We start from the raw sequence: 20,919 nt of genomic DNA on the forward strand, positions 1-20,919 counted from the left end.
AAAAAAGGAAACCATCAGCATTGTGAGGTATCACCTTAGCTTCCCTGCCACAACTTCTTTCTCAGATTTATGCTTTCAGTCAATTGGTACCTGGGCTCACATCACAGAGTAAATGATATTTAGAAAGCCCAACACATATCTGTTATGTACAGCCTTAAGCAAATCTATGGTCTAAAAATCCAAATTTACTAAAAGGATGAGTTATCGGGGCACCCGGGTGGCTCAGTCGTTAAGTGTTTGCCTCTGGCTCAGGTCATGATCCCGGGGTCCTGGGATTGAGCCCCGCATTGGGCTCCCTGCTCAGCAGGAAGCCTGCTTCTCCCTCTCCCACTCCCCCTGCTTGTAGTTCCTCTCTCAATGTCTCTCTCTCTCTGTCAAATAAGTAAAATCTTCAAAAAAAAAAAAAAGATGAGTTATCATATACTTTACAAAAGAATTCAACATTTAGGTTTACCTTTAATACCAAGTCAAATATGCAAACCTCTGTTAAAGATTGGCTTGCTCTGCAAATAGCATATGCCCAATAAATATTTTATTAAAAAGAGTACACCTGCAGGGCTCCTGGGTGGCTCAGTCAGTTGAGCATCTGACTCTTGGTTTCGGCTCAGGTCATGATCTCAGGGTTGTGAGATCGAGCCCCGCTGAGCTCTGTGCCGGGTGCAGAGCCTGCTTAATCATCTCTGTCTCCCTCTCCCTCTGTACCCTCTCCAGAGCTCACGCACTGTCTCTCTATCTCTCTCTTAAAAAAAAGAATACACCTGCATAAAAGGAGGCAATTTTATCGTTTCTTACTAATCAAACCTTTTCTCCTACTATAATTGGTGCCACAAGTAAAGAATACAGTTTGACTTGCCAAGCTACGATCACAAACCTACAATACGGATGAAAGTAGTTTTCTTCAAAGAAAGCTGAACCAGACACAGCTTACTTTGGGTGATCTTTATTTGCTGATGTTAATTAATTAGTTTTTGAAGATACCATTGGTCTTAAGATATTTTTGACCCACATATCCTGAAAATATTAAAGTTAAATAGGGTGGAGAAAAGTGCCATCAGGAGAGTATTTTTAAAGGCAGCTTGGCTCAAGAAATAACACAGTCAGTGACTCAGGACTGCATTCTACATGCGGAGAATGCTGAAAAGTAACAGGAGGTAATGTAAAAGGGTGTATAGTCCAAGGTGACTGTCCTACGGCAGTCTCTGCAACCTAATAAAACTCTCCTTTCTGAACATCTTATACTTAGTTATAAATTTTTTAAAGGCAGAATCTTTTTAATAACTGCATAAATATCATGCTTAAAAAAACGAACATGGAAAAAAAGGACTATTAATCTGATGGACATCTAAAACATGCAAATGTATGACTACACTCTTCCTAATGCTTAAACGTAGTTGCACCCACTAGAGAAACAATCAAGATAAATGGGAAAGTCCCTGGTAAAAATTAATGTAATGCATATAATGTGTATTACTATCCTCTTTCAAAAATACATACATGAAATTACAATTCCCATTATTTTGCTATTTTACTATCAAGAAAACAGTATATCTTATCTAAGATGAGTGATGTTTTCAGAATCAAAATCAATCTTCTCAAGCACTACTTAATTTCAAAGTAGGAATAACTAAATTTTCTTTAATAAAAGTCATAAGCTGCCATCTCAACCCAAAAGAGTCTTCAAAGTTTTTGCTGAAAGACCTAAGCTATGTAGGATCTTCAGTACATCAATTTTCCAAACATTGACTTAAGTCTCTCTCCACAATTAGCATGATCTTTGAAGGCAGAAACTACATCGTATTCATCTTCTTATCCCCAGAGCCTGTAATTACTGTTGATTCTTGTTAGTATAAAGCCAACACAAACAGTAAATTAGCAAATACTGAACCATTCATCACCCCCAAGGCAAAATACAGGGTTAGGTTCCTCTGAACTTCCAGTCACAACATTTTCATCAACTGATCAACACACAACCTTGTTTCATGTGTGGGTCTACTTAAAGGCACCTTATTTAATATATATCGTTGATTAGTTAACATTGAGCTCACTGCCAACAGCATTCTAACTCCTGCCTGAACAAAGCCTGTGTTACATTTGTATTTCCTCCATAAGGCGCATCACAGCCTTTCTGTGCTTAATTGAGAACAACAGACAGCACTTCAGGACTATGCCTGGGGGCCATTTTAAACAGCCATATCACAAATAAAAAGCAACAACGAGAAAAACATGGCATTACACATACTGCAAAAAGGACTTGTTTACAGTAGGAGAACTGAAACAAGAAGGCAGAGTGCTGCATTGTTGGACCTCAGCTTGGAATGTGCACGTAGGATGAGTCATATTTTCCGCTACTCTGTATGCACATGTCCACGAATGACAGCAAAAGCATGAATATTGATTCTGGGGTCACAAATAAATTTTAGTGAGTAGACACCTGCAAATACAGAATCTACAAATAATGAGGACTGACTCTTTTCACATAGTAGGCATTTGATGACTGTTTCAGATCTGAATGAGTAAGTGCTCCCATTACTTCCAGTAACTTCATTATTAATAATACTTATTATTAAAACAATGTTACCCTTTTGATCCCATTTAGGACATGCCTGTTCTACACTGAACCCACTGGGGCAGAAAGCTACATACATCGTGACCCAGGATCGTTAGCAGTCAAGCTTACAAACCTGAGTCTGTGGGAATCAAGTCCTCTGCTAACAGGTTACTTTCTTTGTTGATTCTACTAGCTCTTCCTGATAAATATGAAAACACTGAACAGCACATTCCATACAACTCTGTTGGGAAGCTAAGGAATCACGTCCTGCCAATAGACTGGAACAAGAAATTAACACACTGAGATATTAAAAACATTCATTCCTACCCTTAAGCGTCAATCTCACTGCTATGAATAAAGTTATTACCGAGGGGAAAGGAAGGTCAGAATGCCGACAGAACATAAGCCCTTTTCACACTTTGTCCTTGGAAAGACAGTTCTCTAATTGGTGACTGTAGCCATTTTTAAACACAAGATACCCCTGAGAAGCATGATACTTCACCTCTTAGACAAACTGATCTTACTCTTAAAATGAGTTCTCATTCACAAGTGCTCAGTACCAGTTGATCTGCCTGCTATGTTTGTCTCAAAATCCAGTCATACTACATGGTGCAGCAAACACAAGTTTTCTACCACGTGCTCCCAATACAGCTTTTCCACTTCAGATCATGTACACGCCCCTCAACTTGCCACCTTACTGTCAATGTCTTGACAATATCAACCCCTCAACAAAACAGCTGGAGTTCTTAATAATCAGGGAGCCACCTTCTGCCTGGTGACTAAGGAATGCCGTGATTAGGAATACGGCATCAGAACTCTGCACACTATTTATGCAAGCCCACTGCACAGAAGCAGTAAAGCACCCTAGATCTGGCTGCTTGATCTTTTTATCACAGAGAGATTTAAATACAAACACAGCACCTTGGATTTCTTGAAAGTTTCATGAATGTCACCTCTTAGTTCAAAAACTCTAATTCCTGTTTCTCTTACAGGATAAAATGCCACCTGTTAAAGACAGACCTGCCAGGGTTTGTCTCTGAGCTCTGCCACTTCCTGAGCGTTATTTAACCTTCCTGTGCTTCAACTTCTCTCTGTAAAAGGGAGAGGACGATAGTATTTATACCGATACCTGGTCTAAGGATTAAATAAGGATTATAGATGAAAACCGCTTAAAACAGCATTCAGTAAATGTTAGCTATCACTAACACATAAATATAAAACAGTAGTTTATACAATAGTTAAAGACAAAACACTGTGTTGCTGTAAAAGTGGCCTCCACAGAATATCACAGCTTAAGAACTGTGATATTTCTAAATTCCCAAGACACTTTTTCAGCTTCCCTGGTGACAAAAATATACATGTTAAACAGACAGTCTTGGTTCTAATTGGTTGTACACGCTGATTATTGTGATCTATAATTCTCATTGCCAACTTTATTCAGTTGGTGTGTATTTAGAAATGTGAGTTTAGGTGATAATGCAAAAGTTGAATTTCACTAATCTGAGCTGATCTCAGAATTAGTAACTAATAACTTCTTATATAAAATGAGCTAGGCTAATTAGGTTTACAGATCTTTCATTTTGATATGGGCACCTTGGGATCCCTTTTTTAACAAGGCAGGCATGGAATTACAGGTTTGAATCTTATCTTTCCTCCTTAGGGTTTCACAATGAGCCATTTACATAGTTAAGCAGACATTTCACCGTATGACAGACTGCTCAGACTTTATCACTATAAGGACAATTTGGCTCTACAACATGTTCTGCCTGGATTTTTTTTTTTTTAATCAGTAGAAAGAATGTTTGGCATATGCACCAGTAGATCATCACCAGTCTAAATGGTTAAATCTCATGAATCTACTATTTCTCCATATTTCAGTATAAATGCCAATATGTTGAGACAAATGGCCTTCCAGATGTTAAGTGTTGCTGAATTGATCCCCCTCCATGGTCAGTCTTTCCCCCTTCCCTATAGGTTCATAAAGATAGGGTGATATTGATGACAATGTATATAAAAGCTTTTTTTATAAAAGACCACTGAACTACCCCTTTCATCAAATTTGCCACACTTATTTTTTCACAAAAAAATACCAAGTGTGAAGCCTTGTAAGGGGTAACAAACATATCGCAGAATATCATGCATAATGAATTAAACATATTTTCACTAACAAACATTCACTTCTGCCAAACAATTCAGAAATAATGTTAAACTGTTTAAACAGACAGGAATCTGGCCTACAGTCAAGAAAAGCAGTAATATATTTAAAAAAGAAATACTTCAGTAAAGCTGCTCTTTTAGACAAAGAGTCTTTTCCCGCTCTGGCACAAAATGTGGGAAAGGAGCCAAGGAGCTACTTATCAGCTGTTTGACATCAGAGGAGGACTGTGTGCGTCAGCCGGCCCAGTAGGGACCCCTGGTTTATGGCAATGGCTCATGTGCTTCTTATCTTATCAGTCTACAGTGTCTGGCACTTCAACCCCTGCTGTGTGAACCTAAGAGGAAGGGAGGTGTGTAATTGTGAGGGTAGGGTGTAGGCTAAAGTTGTGAGCTAAGCAGGTTTGAGCCACTTATTAACAAAACAAACAGTCCAACATATTACATTAATTATAATAAAAGTTTTTGCCCTCAAACTCAACCTTAAAGAAAGTATGTTTTGATTTTGTTTATTTACATTGGGGAGGGTATGTGCTATGGTGAGCACTGTGAATTGTGTAAGACTGATGAGTCACAGACCTGTACCTCTGAAACAAATAATACATTATATGTTAAAAAAAAAAAAAAGAAAAAAGAAAAAGTAGGAAAGGAAAAATGAAGGGGGGAAATCAGAGGGGGAGATGAACCATGAGAGACGATGGACTCTGAGAAACAAACTGAGGGTTCTAGAGGGGTGAGGGGTGGGGGGATGTGTTAGCCTGGTGATGGGTATTAAAGAGGGCACGTTCTGCGTGGAGCACTGGGTGTTATGCACAATGAATCATGGAACACTACATCAAAAACTAATGATGTAATGTATGGTGATTAACATACCATAATAAAATAAAATAAAATAAAATAAAATAAAATAAAAACATTTTATTTATTTGAGAGAGAGAGAGAGAGAGAGAGCACAAGTGGGGGGGGTACGAGACAGAGAAGCAGACTCCCCGCTGAGCAGAGAGATGGAAACAGGGCTGGATCCCAGGACCCCAGGATCATGACCTGAGCAGAAGGCAGACACTTAACCAACTGAGCCACCAAGGTGCCCCAAGAAAGTGAGTACTTTTTTTAAAAAGGGTGCTCTAGCTCTATATGACAACTTCCTCTACTTATGCAAATATATGTCACAGTTATAGCTCCAGAAGAGTAATTCCATTATATTCCATTTAGAAGAGTTAAAGAGAAAGCAATTTGTTAGAAAATATACTTGTAACACTTACATTAGCTCCATTAAAACATGTGTTTGGGGGCTGAGAATGAAATTAAAACTGCTTTCAAGTGTTCATCAGTGTTTTATTTCTAAAAACAGATCTCTAAGATCTGAAAGGCGGGCAGAGGTACACTCAATGACCAGGTGGGGCTCAAACAGTCACATCACTCAGACCAGGATTGAGAAATTCCTGAAGAGAAAAACTGCCTTATAAAAACTACCCACAGTTAATTTTTAAAAAGAGTTGATTTAAAAATTACCTTAAATTTTAAATATTTAAAGCATCATATTTGCTAATTAAAAATTTCACCAAGGTAATAAATAAACTTATATTTTGAATAACCAAGACCAAACATTTTCACTAGTTTCGATTCAGCTTGTATGTTAAATAGTTCTGTATTAAAAAAATTATGATGCATTTATACCATGATTTACAGCTATCTCAAAATACTGTACTTTACTTCATAAATTACACCATCTTCCTGGTTATACAGCTAATAAAAAAGATTTACAAAATTACATTAAACCTACTGTTTATTATTCCTTCAAGCTTGCCTGTTAAATTAAAATAAATATAATCAGGGCGCCTGGGTGGCTCAGTTGGTTGGGTGACTGCCTTCGGCTCAGGTCATGATCCCGGAGTCCCGGGATCGAGTCCCACATCGGGCTCCCTGCTCGGCAGGGAGTCGGCTTCGCCCTCTGACCCTCCCCCGTCTCAAGTGCTCTCTCTCTCTCTCTCTATTCTCTCTCTCAAATAAATAAATACATAAATAAAATCTTTAAAAAAATAATAAAAAATAAAATAAAATAAATATAATTAATTCACACCCAAATACTTCTCTCTATAGGTTGGAAGTCACGATGTTATAAACCATGAAGAAAAATTGCTCTCTCCTTCCAGGACAAAAATTCCCTCACTGACCACACCTTCTGCCATGGGCTGAAAGGTAACCCCCCCACAAAATTCACATTGAAGCCCTAACCCTCCACGTGATGCTCTCTGGAACGGGGGGGCTCTTGGGAGGTGATCAGGTCCTGAGGGTGGGGCCCTCACGGTGGGATCAGTGGCCTTCTGGGAGGAGATGCCATGTGAGGACGCAGCACAGCACGAAGAAGGCCATCTGCAAGCCAGGAAGAGAACCTCATCAGGACCTGGAACAGCCAGTACCTTCATCCTGACCCCCAGCCGGGGCTGTGAGAAATGAACACGTGCTGTTTCAGCCCCCCAGTCTCGGGCACTGTGTCACACCGGCCCAGCGGACTGACACACCTCGTCCTAGCCCTCGCTCCTGCTGAGTCTGCTCTCTGCCCCTTGGACACACCCATCCCTGCTCACCTGCCTTCTCCGCCACCTGAACGGACTTCGGCCTCCCCACTGAGTTTGAAAACCGTTGCCAACTATTGCAATGATGCCTTAGCTACCACCACAGAATCCCTTGCTCATCCCTGCACGAGGTAAACCCAATCATCCAATTCCTTCCGCAGGCCTTTCCCACTGTTTGGACTAACACGCGCAGCTGTGCCAATTCCTTTATTTCTCCCTAGACGACTCCCTGTACCAGACATCCACACATATCATCATCTCCCTGACACAAAGCTTGACCTTTATTCTCCCGAGAGGCTCCTTCACTTTTCCTCTTCGACACCTCTCTGAACCTTTACCCGATTTCCATGCTCTCCCTCCTTCTCCCTCGCCTCCACCAGCTCTGCCTGCAAGGTCAGGGGATCCACATGGCCCTCCCACTGGCAGGTCTTCAAACTCTCTTTCTCCCCTTCTCACAGACCGCTAAGATGCTCAGGCTGCCCCCCATCCTGAAACAACAGCAACACAACCTCCTGCAAGCCTGGTAAACTCGTCGCACATTCTCGTTTTCCCTCTTCCACCATCAAACTGGCAGTCCAGTGCTGACTGTGGTGCCCTTCACTCTGATTCAGCCTTCATCACCACACTGTGACATCAGTCCCCCAGCATGGCGCCGAAACTGCTTTGGGAAATACAAGCTAAACTTCCCTGGACAGTTAAATATCATGAGCTCTGCCTTCATCTCCTTGGACTCGGCAATTTCGGGTCTTACTAACCCGTCTCTTGCTTTCTGGATACTTTCTCCTACGTAACACAGCAGAGGTCAGTTAGCCAACAATCAACTTGCCTAAAGCAAACAAAGCCTTCGACAGACCAACCACCATCCTAAGACAAGTCAAATGAAAAACGGCCAACTACAACTTAATGGAAACCTTTAAAACCTGTTAAAACTAACCCGTCTGATATTAACGCTGCAACCTTTTCAACACAACGAAATCCTGCTAACCATGATGTGGGGAGTTGACTTGATGTCCAAAAATTTCAGGGTATGAATGAAACTAGTTTCAGCCAATTGATAATTTTGTGATAAACTGGCAGATTAACACTTAGCGCTGCAAAGTACTAATTTGCTATCTGTCTAAAAGGCCCTTCCAAGTTTCTTTCGCTGACTTAGAGACTCTACTCACCTGTTAAAATGCTGGATTTCCTCTCTTCTATCCTCATTCTACATTCTTTCCTTCAAAGTCTTCTCTACCCCCATGTCTTCAACTGTAACATCTCTGTAGGTGACTTCTATATCTATACTTTTAGCTTCTGAACAAAACAAAACAAAACATCAAATAACTATCGGATAATTGACACCCCCTTCTTGCATCTTGTCCCTCTTGGGGACCCCATCTCTAAGTGAAGCCCCTCCACGCAGCTAAGCTCAACATCCCAGCCGTCCTGCAGTCCGCTCTTCCCCTCAGTGCTCGCTCAGGTCCGCACAAGCCGCTGAACCCTGCTCGGATGACTTACACCGCACTCCTGCATCCTTCCGGCCTCTCCCCTTCCCCCCGTGACTGCCTCTGATCAGGGCCCGGGAGACAACATCTGCCTCTCTCCCCATCAGGGAAGGTGGCTGTGGCCACTTCGGGACACAGCCTGCCGGGGCCACTCAATCACGACAACAGTGTCATCCCCTGCCAGTCTTCTGGGGAGCCACTGCACAGGAAAGGCCGCTCTCCTCCCCGGGCGCTTACCGGGCGCCCGCGGAAGCACCCACCTCGCCTCCGTGAGAGCAGAGCCAAGGAGCAGAGCCGAGCGGGAGGAGCAAACAAGGGCATCCTCAAGAACGTCGACGAGGCGCTACGTTCATCAAGCCCGGAGCTGCCCCACCTTAGGGCTTCCGGGTCTAGACACACGTCTGCCTTCCTGTAGCCACAGGGTACCCCAAACTGACGCGGTCCTAGGAGGCGGCCCTCCAGCCTCCTCCCTGCGCTGGGGCCTTTCCGGCTCTGGGTCAGCTTCTCTTCACCGCACGTGGCTGGGGACCGGGAAACAAACCCCACCGTCTGCGGCCGGGGGGCCCCTGGGGCCGCGCACTGACCCTCGGGGAGGCCGGCCGTTGCACCACACGCTCCACGCGAGAGTGCCCCGGCGCATTCCTGCACGGCCTCGGGACACCAGGACCCAGGGAGCCCGGCTGGGCGGCTGTGCCCAAGCCCGTCAGCGACCCACGCACGGGTTCCTCGCCCCGCTCCCGGCGGGGTCGTGCCACGTGGCCCGGCCGCCCCCCACGGCTAGGCCTACCCAGACCCTGCCTGGGCGCCATTCACGCCCCGCCAGCCAGCCGCCTCGCTCCCACGCCGCGGAGGTGGCTGCGAGGCACTTCCGGTGACGTCACGCGCACGCCGGAAGTGCAGCCGAGCTGTCCTCCCAGACGTGCACCCCGCCGAATGGGACCGAGATGACACGGAGACGCCTTCTTCCAACCGACGTGCGTACGACGCCTCGCATCCAGCACCCTCCGCTGGAGGATGGGCTAAAGAAACAAAACCACCTGCAAGGCTATTTAAAGGTGCAACCCCCACAGCTGCTTGCACCTGCCACGCCTCCTCCCACCGCTTCTGGCCTCTCTCCCCTAACCCTGGCTGCAGAAAGCGCCCACGAGAACCTGCTTTGGCAGGCATGGGGATTGCGCTCCGAGGGCCGCCGACTGCGGGTGGATCGCGGGCGGGAATTCCGCCGGACTTAGCACTGACCGCTGGGTTCCCCGAAGTGGCTGAGTCGCCGCAGTGCAGAGAGCCGCAGGCCCGAGGGAAGCCGGCACCCCTTTTCGCTTAAACGGCCGCGGGTCTCTTCTTCCCCGGACTGTGACGCTGTCAAGGTTATTTTTAAATGAGGACTCCCTGCTCCTCCCCAAGCCCCCTCCTCCCCACAAGGATCCAGGAAGATCGCCAACTTTATGTAAGATTCTCTTTCGTAAATGCCGCACCCCAGTGAAACGACCGTATGGCAGGGCAGGAGCAAAGTGCATTTTAAGCCAATGGACAACAATCTGTTTCAGATTTATATTTAAAAAGACAGCACTTAATCAGTGCCTCACGGTCTCAAAACAAAGTGAACAACTCTTGAGGTACAGAAGCACCTCCATGACCTGTGGCAAACACAGCCTTGTCTCCGCTTCCCTGGGCTCTGCTTCGACTCTCAGGACTTCATGAAAACCGCACCTAGACCCCAGCTGTCTCCAGCCCAGTGTGCCTGCCCTTCTGCCTCTGTTGTGACGTGCGTGGTATAAAGTCAGTCTCCAACTGATTTCTACCTCCTTCTGCCTTAAAGCGCTAACTGCTTAGAAGTCAACCGTGTTTGTGCGTCGGGTTGTGCTGGGTGATGGTAAGATGTTAGTACCACTCCTGGCCTCAAGGTGTTCGTGGCAGTGTCAGAGACCACAAAGAGCAGAGTATTAGAACAACTATGAGGAGGCGAAAAGGAAAAGGGAGAAAAGCGCCAGACTTCACAACTGACTAAAGGTGGTCAGTCACTGGTGAATGAGAACGAAGATGGGCCCTAGTTTTCAAGCCTGGGAAGCTGTGTGTACGGCATAACCACCTACTGCCAATGAAAATGGTAAGTTCAAATTTGGAGGTGTTAAATTTTACAAAGTTTACTAAGTTAGAAAAATAGATGATGAAAATAAATTATTAATTTCCTTTTTAGATCCATTATGGTGACAGTAAAGGAAGAAAACCAGGGGGGAAAGGCCCGTCAGCTGTTCAGTTCTAACCGTCCATATCTCTTAGCACTTGTAAAACCAGGAACATTGGGTTGTCTTCTGAAGCCTTATGATCGAGAGGAACAGCTTGGACCATTTAATACTAATTTGAGTTATCACCACACTTTGACAGAGGGATAGTAATATGGACTATCCAAAATTCATATGCTGAAGTCCTAATCTCCAGTGTTTTAGTACTTAGAGGTGAGGCCTTTGGGAGGTCATGAGGGCAGAAGCCTCATGACAGTCAGTGCCCCAGAAGAGACAGGGGAGACTGTCTTTCTCTCTGCCCTGTGAGGATAATGGAAGAAGGTAGCTTTCACTCGGAACCCAATCAGCCTGCACCTCCAGAACAGTGAAACATAAATGTCTGTTGTTTAGGCTGCCCAGCCTATGGTATTTGTTACAGCAGCCAAAACTGACTAAGACGGAGAGGAATAAGCATATCACTTAAAATTTATGATAAACAGAATAAATAAAACTGAATTTCTCATAATGTGCTGCTAAGGCATTCAAGCTTTGAGAATTTTCCTTTGATTATTTTGATGAGCAAAAGTGCTAAATCCTACTTGGGCTTAATTTTTTCCATTTGGCACAAAGGGTTTGAATAGTCCTAAGCTGATATCATATTTAAAACAGAAAAAAGGAATCAATCAGTCGTTCTGAGAGGAGCAATGACTAGAAGTCCAAGGACAAGGAATTTTGTTCTGGCAATTTCATTTATTTACCACATACGCCTAGAAAAAATCACTAACGGTAATTTTAGTGATTTTTCTTATCTCTTCCCCCAACTATACATTTATTTGTACATTCAACAACTATTTTTGAGCACCAACAATATGCTAGGTACTAGAAATCTAGAGATGATAAAAACACTGTCCTTGCCTCTTACTCAAGCTGAGGAGACAAGCAAATAACAACACACAAAGATAAAAGACCTTAGCTATGCCTAACCCACCTACTCCCTGGGGCTACTGTAAAACTTTAAAAAACTAACTGGAAAATGTGTTCAAAACACATTTTTTTAAAAGATTTTATTTATTTATTTGACAGAGAGAGACACAGCGAGAGAGGGAACACAAGCAGGGGGAGTGCGGAGAGGGAGAAGCAGGCTTCCCGCCGAGCAGGGAGCCCGATGTGGGGCCGATCCCAGGACCCTGGGATCATGACCTGAGCCGAAGTCAGATGCTTAACGACTGAGCCACCCAGGCGGCCCACACAAAGTAAGGTGCCAATTATTTAAGGCATATATATGTTCACCAAAAACAGATTTCTTCATGCAGGCTATTTGAGTTGTCATTACTGATCTTAATAAGGTATCTAGAAGTACAGTGTGATACAATAAAAAGTAAGTGAACTGCAGCAAAAGCATTCATTTAAAGTTAATGCAAGGTTAAAAAAACAAAACCAATGGAAAAATAAAAACTATATGATGAGAGCTTCGTAAGTACACAGAAGCCTATGTTTTAAATCATTATACTTTACAATTCTCTATGTCAGTTTAATAAGTTAAAGGTCTGTATTTCAAATTAAGTACATTTTTCTGAGGTGAGTTTGTCCTTATCAAATGATCTAATTGTCAAGTCTTAATAAATCTACTTATGTTTAAAAATGAAATTCAACAAAAGGTTGTTGAGAAAGCATACTGAATATAAAACTTGAACTCAAGAACAAAAATCACCATATATATCAAAAGAAACAACATGGATTCATGAATCATAGGAATAGACACCAAAAAAACTCCAAATTTTATTCTTTGGGGATTGTTATTAGCTATATAGTCAAGTATAGATGATCCTCTCTGAACTTTCATTTCTTGCACTTCCTTTATTTTGTTGGTCTTTTCAGATTGTTATACATTCAAAAATTAAAACAGTCTAAAAAAGGAATACATTGAGAAGTCTCATTCCCACCAGAACCCCTCCCCCCCAAACAAAAGATAACACAACTTTTCCTGTTTTCCTAGGTATCCTGCCACTGTTCCTTCACGGAGCAAATAACGAACTATGGTGAATACAAGCAAAGCATATCAAATGTATCCACCACCAAGTACCAACTTTCACAGCTGCTTCATTTATGCAAAACTTTTCTGAGCCAACTGCTTGTGATAACAATCATCAACATTTTGGGGGGCCTACTATGTACCAGGCACTATTCTACTGACTTTCCATCTATTAAATCATTTAATCTTCAGAATAACCCTATGATACATTTGCTATCATGTCTACATTTTACAGAAGAAGAAAGGAAGACTAAGAGGTTAACCTGCTAGAGTTTACACAGCAAATAAGTAACTGAGCCATGTTTCAAATGAGCCTTCAGATTCCATACTAATTCCCATTCTCCTACTACTTCTCAACCTTACTACCTCCAACAGTTTATAGGTAAAAAGTCAAATACTGTGGTAGGCCCAAAAATGACCTCCCAAAAGATAGCCATGTCTAATTCCTGGAACCTGTGAATATTACTTTATGTGGCAAAACATGAAATTAAAGATTTTGAGAGAAAGAGCTTAGCCTGGATTATTCTGGTGGACCCCAAATGTTATCACCGTCACAGTACTGCACACAGCACTACATCTGCTCAAGTAATTCGCTTCACAGGAAAATGGAAAGAAAAAGACAAGAGTACAAATTGTTTTAAAGTATATATGGGAGGAAACCAATTAGAACAATTCAACATAGCAAACACTCGGCTCTTAAATTTTAGTTTAATAGTTAAATCGCTTGTCCTTAGCAGCAGTTTAAGGAAAACAAAATGAGGAATTTCCTTAGGCTCTCAGGTCTTATATAGGGATAAGTTATTTTTGCTATAAATTTTTAGTATTTATTCCCTAAGAAGATGAAGAAATTTCCCATTTAATTCACTGTTTCATTTTATTAACACGAGCAGAACTGATGGAAAATTTAACCATTGTATGTTTTATCAAGTGAAAATTGGAGGAAACCTAGCAGTTAGTAAACTCCAGGCCCCGCCCCCCCATACTGATTGAGGACCAAATGTGAGAAAAACTCCAGGCTACTACCTTAGAAGGGAAAAGACTGTATATCAGGGCGGGCAGGAAGGGACCTTATTTTCATAGAGCACCTGACAGCAGAGTTAGAAAAGATTCAAACACATGCAGACTGCTGCTTAAAGCTTTTACAAACAGCATTAACAAATCTACTGAAATTGTTGTATTTCTTGGAAATAACAACTAACAAGAGTTGGTCAATCTTATAGTAGACAGCATAGAATGCTACATTTAATGTAGCCATAAAAGGCTTCCTCCACAAAAAGCCTTTCTGGTCCCAGTTTGTCAGATTATCATGTATGACCTTGGACGAGTTGACTTTAAATCCATCAACAAGTGTTTCAGGTAATTTGGAGGTTTCCCCAAAGTTAACATATGAATGATTTATTTCTTTTCCTCTTTACTGATACATATGACAGAAGAACTAAGGCATAAGTACTTTGCGAAAGTGCTACTTAAAAACAAGACAAGACAAGACATAATTTTCACGTCTTCCAGGAAAGAGGGGCGATTAATTCTGCCTCTTTAGAATTCTGGTTCAAATGACGGAGGTTAAGTGAAGTGAAGCACGTTGTAAAGGTCTCCTCCGCACACAGAAACACCCAGAAAACATTGCTGCCAGGTAACTGTCAGAGTCATGTAGGTCTCAGAGATCCAGCAACCAAAACGGAGTTTAATTACTTCAAGTACAATGCTTTCTTTACATTTTGGTTTTGTTGCCACTCCTATAAAACTGAGTGACTATTCTATTTTAACTAATATTATTAGCCTTTATATTTTTCATATTATCAACCAGAAATGTATCTTCTGTTAAGATAATTTATAAAGTTGCTAAATACTGCTGTAAAAACTAGACGGCTTCATTTGTTTGTTTTTTTAACTATATGTCTATATATTTCAAACTAAGTTTTTAGTTTGAAAGAGAAAAGATCTCCCCCATCCGCTCAACCTTGGCTTAATATTAGAAAAAGTTCTTGGTGGTATTTAACTATTGGGGAGTGAGGGAAATCAAGTTAGCTTTATAATTTTGCTGATTCCCCTGCCATCAAGTCAAACATATTCCAAGATAATATGGAGTAAAACGCCTTCATTTAAGATTTGGATATTTGTGCAGACACTCAGTATGACTTAAAGCATTGTGGGGTTTTTTTGTTTTGTTTTGTTTTTTAAAGATTTTATTTACTTATTTGACAGAGAGAGACACAGCGAGAGACGAAACACAAGCAGGGGGAGTGGGAGAGGGAGAAGCAGGCTTCCAGCGGAGCAGGGAGCCCGACGTGGGGCTCGATCCCAGGACCCTGGGATCGTGACCTGAGCCAAAGGCAGACGCTTAACAAACTGAGCCACCCAGGCACCCCTTAAAGCATTGTTTTTTAAGAAAGTATAGACATTTAACTCAATTACAATAACCATGATGAAATCATAGATTTTTACAGTTATTTCCCCTCAATTAACAAAGTGTTTAAATCAAAATAAATTAGAAAATGAGACAGAGTTGCTCTGCCCAGATACTTTCTCATTATATTGTATTAGTCGTCTGGATTATAAAAGCAGTAAAGCAAGAAAAGAGGTATTTTTATTGGGAAGAGAAGGAGGAGCAGAGGGTGGAGTGAAAAGGGGGGGAAACTGAAAGACTGCATAATTCATTATAAATTAGCATATGGTCAAACGGAACTGCACTGCAACCTTGTCTATAAATCTTTTTTTTTTAAGGTTTATTTATTTGAGAGAGAGAATGAGAGAGAGAGTACCTGAGAGGGGGGAGGGTCAGAGGGAGAAGCAGGCTCCCCGCCGAGCAGGGAGCCCGATGCGGGACTCGATCCCGGAACTCCGGGATCATGACCTGAGCCGAAGGCAGTCGCCCAACCGACTGAGCCACCCAGGCGCCCTTGTCTATAAATCTTAATAGCCAGCACAAAGGGGGCTTTTCTTTCCAAGCCCAAGAAATAGCTGAATACATTTTGCCTGACAAGTATTTTCAGCGTGCCTTTGCTATTTTTTCAAGGCAGAACTTGGAATGAGGTTTAAGTTTTATACTTGACATAAAATTGGTGCAATTATAGTCAGTGTCAATGTAGAAATTATTTGTTTATTGTTTTTGTTTTGCTTTGCTCTACTATAGTAAACCTGTCAGTACTGGCTGCTATCTCTCACTCAAAGCCCAGGGTTTCCAATAACAAGAACCACAGCTGTATGGAATGGGTTGCCAGAGATCTGAACCACCACAAGCATTACTCATCTGGTCCTGCCCTGCTCTGCAATCTTGGCCATAAGGCAATGTCAAGTTCACCTCACACTTGGGACTCACAATCGAAGAGCTTAAACAGCTCTTCAAAAGATATTTTAAAATGTTAAAAGTAGCTGTTGAGTATAAAGTAGCCTGACATAAATGAAGAATATAACCTCCTGAAATTGCTTTCAATGGGTTTTATGCTATTTGCCAGAAGAAAGGAACTTAATCCACAAAGCTGACCCATTCATTCATCAATGCTTTTTATTTAAAAGACTATATTATGTGTTCATAACAAAAAGATCTCAAATACCTATTTAAAATACAAATAGACAAAAATGCTACTATCGCACACAAAAAAAGTTCATTATAGCATAATTGGTCTTAATTGAAATCCTCACATATATTTGATAAAGTTCAAAATGACCTAATTAGGAAAGTTGATGATTCAATATTCTAAAGTGAGAAAAACCAGCACAAATGAGGTATCACAATAAAATAAAAATTTTTATAAAAATCAAAATGCATCAGCATTTTGTTGCTGCATTTTGTTGCATCAGCAAAATCTACAGCTAATAGTAAGACATTACATTAGTCACATTCAGTATCTTTATTTTTTTTCTTAAAGATTTTATTTATTCATTTAATTGACAGAGAGAGAGAGAGACAGCGAGAGAGGGAACACAAGCAGGGGGAGTGGGAGAGGGAGAAGCAGGCTTCCTACCGAGCAGGGAGCCTGATGTGGGGCTCAATCCCACGACCCTGGGATCATGACCTGAGCCGAAGGCAGTCGCTTAACCAACTGAGCCACCCAGGAGTATCTTTAAAGCCTTATTAGTAAATATTTATGTTTTAATAGATTTTCACTATAACTTAAGAAATTTTAAAATGGCAAATGTACTCCTAAACTATTCATCTTATAAGGCCACTAATATTATGAGTCACGTAGGTCATTTTGAGTAAGTTAAGGATGCAAAGTATCAAGTCAAAATTCCAGACACAACAAAAACCTTCCTCAGATTTCTTGTGTTATCATGGGGAGCTCGGGTGGCTCAGTCGGTTAGTGTCTGCCTTCGGCTCAGGTCATGATCTCAGGGTCCTGGGATCGAGCCCACGTCAGGCTCCCTGCGCAGTGGGGATTCTGCTCCCTCTCCCTCTGCCCCTCCCCTCCACTCGTGTTCTTTCTCTCTCTCAAATAAATAAATCTTAAAAAAAAAAAAAGATTTCTTGTGCTATCATAGCTCACAAAACAAATTATTCTAAGTGCGTTAAATCACCAGTAATACTTGTAGTGTAAGCTGAAATTCTTACCAAATTATACTAGCCTATAATACATAAGCTTTCTATTAATTGCTTTCTACACTGATTACTTGATATAATTATTTTTTTTCAATTCCTGGTAACAAAGAACCCTATGGTTTTGGATTTCAATTGGAGATAACATTGTTAAACTTATCATGTAAATATATATATATTTTAGCTAATACACTAAAAACCCCTCAAAGAAATAACACCCAAGTTGCAGTGAGCACACCTAGTCCTCAAGCCTTGGATACCAGATACCATTATCATTAAATAGGACCAGGGCTCCTTGGAGAAATGGCCATTTCCCAGTCTGAGATAGGAAAGCATAAAGTAAATATGGAAAAATGTGTGCTAGAAGGGCAAGAAATATCTAAGACTAATGGGAGATATGTGAAATGGACTAAGGAAAGGACTTGAAAGGATTCATACTGGCCAAATCTAGGGCAGTTTGAGGATCAGAAATAATATGTACAACAATGGACTGTAACACATTAAATATAAAGGAAAGAGGATAAATATGATAATGTGTTATTATACATTGAATGTAAAAGGAATTCATGAGTCCATATTGATATCCTAACAAGGAGGGGAGGCGGGGAGCTCTTCTTTATAGGATAATTCAAAACTTAAATGAGGAAAGAAGAGTAAAATTTTTCAAAAAAACATCATTCTGTAGACCTCAAAATAATAATTCAAGCAAAGATAATCAATGAATGCTAAAACCACCTGAATAACTGGGTGTTGAGAAATATGAGTTTCACACCATCTCAAAGTATCATCCCACAGATTATTCATTACAAAGGAGAAAAGATACCTTTACAGTGGAGACATCTGGCGGACACCAACTGAACCTAATGAGCAAATTTAGCATCACTAAAAATAGAACTGACAGTATGTGATACAGTGAAAATCTGTGCTAAGCTGGAGAGCCATACACTGAAAGAGAGGTATAGCATATAAAGATGGCAGGAGACAAGGCTGGAGTGGTAAACAAGATCCAGATCGTGAAGTTAGGATTATGTCCAATCTATGGGTGAAGAAACTGAAATTCAGAGAAGTTAGACAACTTCCTCAAAATCCATCCAGCATCTTGTGATTGGCAAAGCTGAAATTTGAACCAAGTGCGTCTGATTCTAAAAACCCAGATTCTTTTGACTACAGGAGCCTGGCAACCCCAGCCTGATCCTCTGTTCTCCCAAACTCTGCAAAGACACTTGGCCAAAACTTTGATGCCATCATTCATTGGAGGCCATGAGTCAGACCAATAAACCACTCACATGTCTAATTTAAAAAGATGTCTGCCTTTGGCTCAGGTCATGGTCCCAGGGTCCTGGGATCGAGCCCCACATCGGGCTCCCTGCTCAGCGGGAAGCCTGCTTCTCCCTCTTCTCCCCACTCCCCCTGCTTGTGTTCCTGCTCTCGCTCTCTCTGTCAAATAAATAAATGAAAATCTGTAAAAAAAAATAAAGACATTTGCTACTTATAGTTTCTTGAGGAAAAACCCCCAAACCTGTCAATTCACTGGTTATATCTAAAATACCAATATATATTTTGGCAAATCTGTAATTGCATCTGAGAATAGTAAAATTTAGTTTTGTGCAATTTTGGAAGCAAACTTTACTACTCATATTGAATTTCTTTTCTTATTTCCACATTTTGGAGAGAGATCGCCCCATAAGACTAGCAATTTCAAAGAGATTTTAAAAATACAACTTCTAAGAGTTTCAGGCAAATGGGGGCTCCTGGGTGGCTCGGTCGTTAAGCGTCTGCCTTTGGCTCAGGTCATGATCCAGGGTCCTGGGATTGAGCCCCACATCGGGCTCCCTGCTCAGGGGGGACTCTGCTTCTCCCTCTCCCACTCCCCCTGCTTGTGTTCCCTCTCTCACTGTGTCTCTCTCTGTCAAATAAATAAAATCTTAAAAAAAAAAGTTACAGGCAAAAGTATTGGCAACTTATTATCAAAGTATCTTATCAAACAGGAAAAACAAATAACAAAATACTTTTTAGCAAAACTGTACTTAAAATTTTCCAAACTTAAAACATTTTTTCAGAAGTTGTTCCATATCATGAAAAACGAAGTTCTTCCCCTGATGTGTAATCAGGGTACAAATGGTATGACCCTACTGTGTGACCCTGGGCAATGGACTCATCCTAAGGTTCAGATCTGTAAAGTGGTGGTTATAGAGTAGCAATCTGGGGCGCCTGGGTGGCTCAGTCAGTTAAGTGTCTCTTCGGCTCAGGTCATGATCCCAAGGTCCTGGGATTGAGCCCCACATCGGGCTCCCCACTCAGCAGGGAGTCTGCTTCTCCCTCTCTCTCTGTTCCTCCCCCTGTTCATGCTCTCTGTCTCTCAAATAAAATAAAATAAAATAAAATAAAATAAAATAAAATAGTCTTTTAAAAAAGTAGCAATCTTATAAGGATTATTGTAAAGATTAATAAAGATAATGGATGTAAAATTCTTAATATCCTGTCTAGAACGTGATAATTGTTCAATAAATGGTTTCTTGGGTTCTTCTATTTTCTGTTAAGCTCATACAATAAGTAGAATCAAATCCATTTTCAAAAAAAAAGTTCCATTATCTCTATACTTTTTTCAAATAAATTAGGAAAACTCTAAATTACGAATCCTGGACGAGGGGTGAGAAACTTGCTTTTGCTACCATCTAGGAGCGTGGCTATGGACCTTAAAGACAAATCCATCATGAGCACCTTTGCCTCAGTGCGTCCTCTCTCCTGTCTGGAAGAGATCTCCAGTCGTCCTTCTGCAAAATGCTTTTCCTCCTCTCTGCTCCCCCACCCACCCACCCACATGTGCCTCTCCAAACCCTTCAGGGGGAGACACAAGCCTTCCCCTACAGAACTTGCAGACCAGCCTCAGCTCTACCCCAGCCAGCCTAACATAGTCTAATGTCTTCTTCCCTGGGTCATTTCAGAACTGCTGTATTACAGGACAGTTGGGGATGAATTTTAAAGGATACGCATGATGAACTGTATGCCGACCCTCCCCTACTGTGACTGCCAGGGATCCTCACACATAACAGGTGCTCTGCTCTACGCAAAGGCATGCGAGACCAGGCACACACAGAGGAGCAGCCTGAGCTGCACCACAGCCCTCCCCTTCAGAGGGCAGCCGGACCTCTGTGTGCAGCCCTCGCTCAGTCAACCTCTCCCCCTCGCGACTGGGCTAAATGGTTCTCTGCTGCCCAAAGGCACAGCGCCCCTGCAGTCCCGCCTTCTCCAGTACTACCCTTCCTGTGCAGCTGTCAGACGGAGCTGCGTTACAATCGGTTCTGGTTTTGTTCCCATCGGTCTTTCTCGTGACCTCTTGCAGTCATGAAAAATCAGAGGAAACCTTTT

The 20,919-nt window shown here is 41.9% G+C and overlaps 1 protein-coding gene across 9 annotated transcripts in view; it reads right to left on the reverse strand.

The window, feature by feature from the left end:
- The window catches only part of PDE10A (phosphodiesterase 10A), a 579,847-nt gene that overhangs the window by 210,457 nt on the left and 348,471 nt on the right, over positions 1 to 20,919 (reverse strand). For 2 of the 9 annotated variants that reach the window (XM_073894214.1, XM_025866538.2), the window contains exon 2: positions 8,445 to 8,571. The exons of 6 other annotated variants lie outside the window; for them this stretch is intronic. In XM_073894214.1, the coding sequence (XP_073750315.1) occupies positions 8,445 to 8,481 (37 nt within the window). In that variant the 5' untranslated portion in view covers positions 8,482 to 8,571. Of the gene's footprint in view, positions 1 to 8,444; positions 8,572 to 9,022; positions 9,200 to 20,919 lie in introns of those variants that run through there. One more of the 9 variants, XM_073894213.1, reaches the window with a different exon arrangement.

This window comes from Callorhinus ursinus, unplaced genomic scaffold (genome assembly GCF_003265705.2).
Source record: "Callorhinus ursinus isolate GAN/ISIS: 27379988/994484 unplaced genomic scaffold, GSC_fseal_2.0 scaffold6, whole genome shotgun sequence".
Taxonomy (NCBI): Eukaryota; Metazoa; Chordata; class Mammalia; order Carnivora; family Otariidae; genus Callorhinus; species Callorhinus ursinus.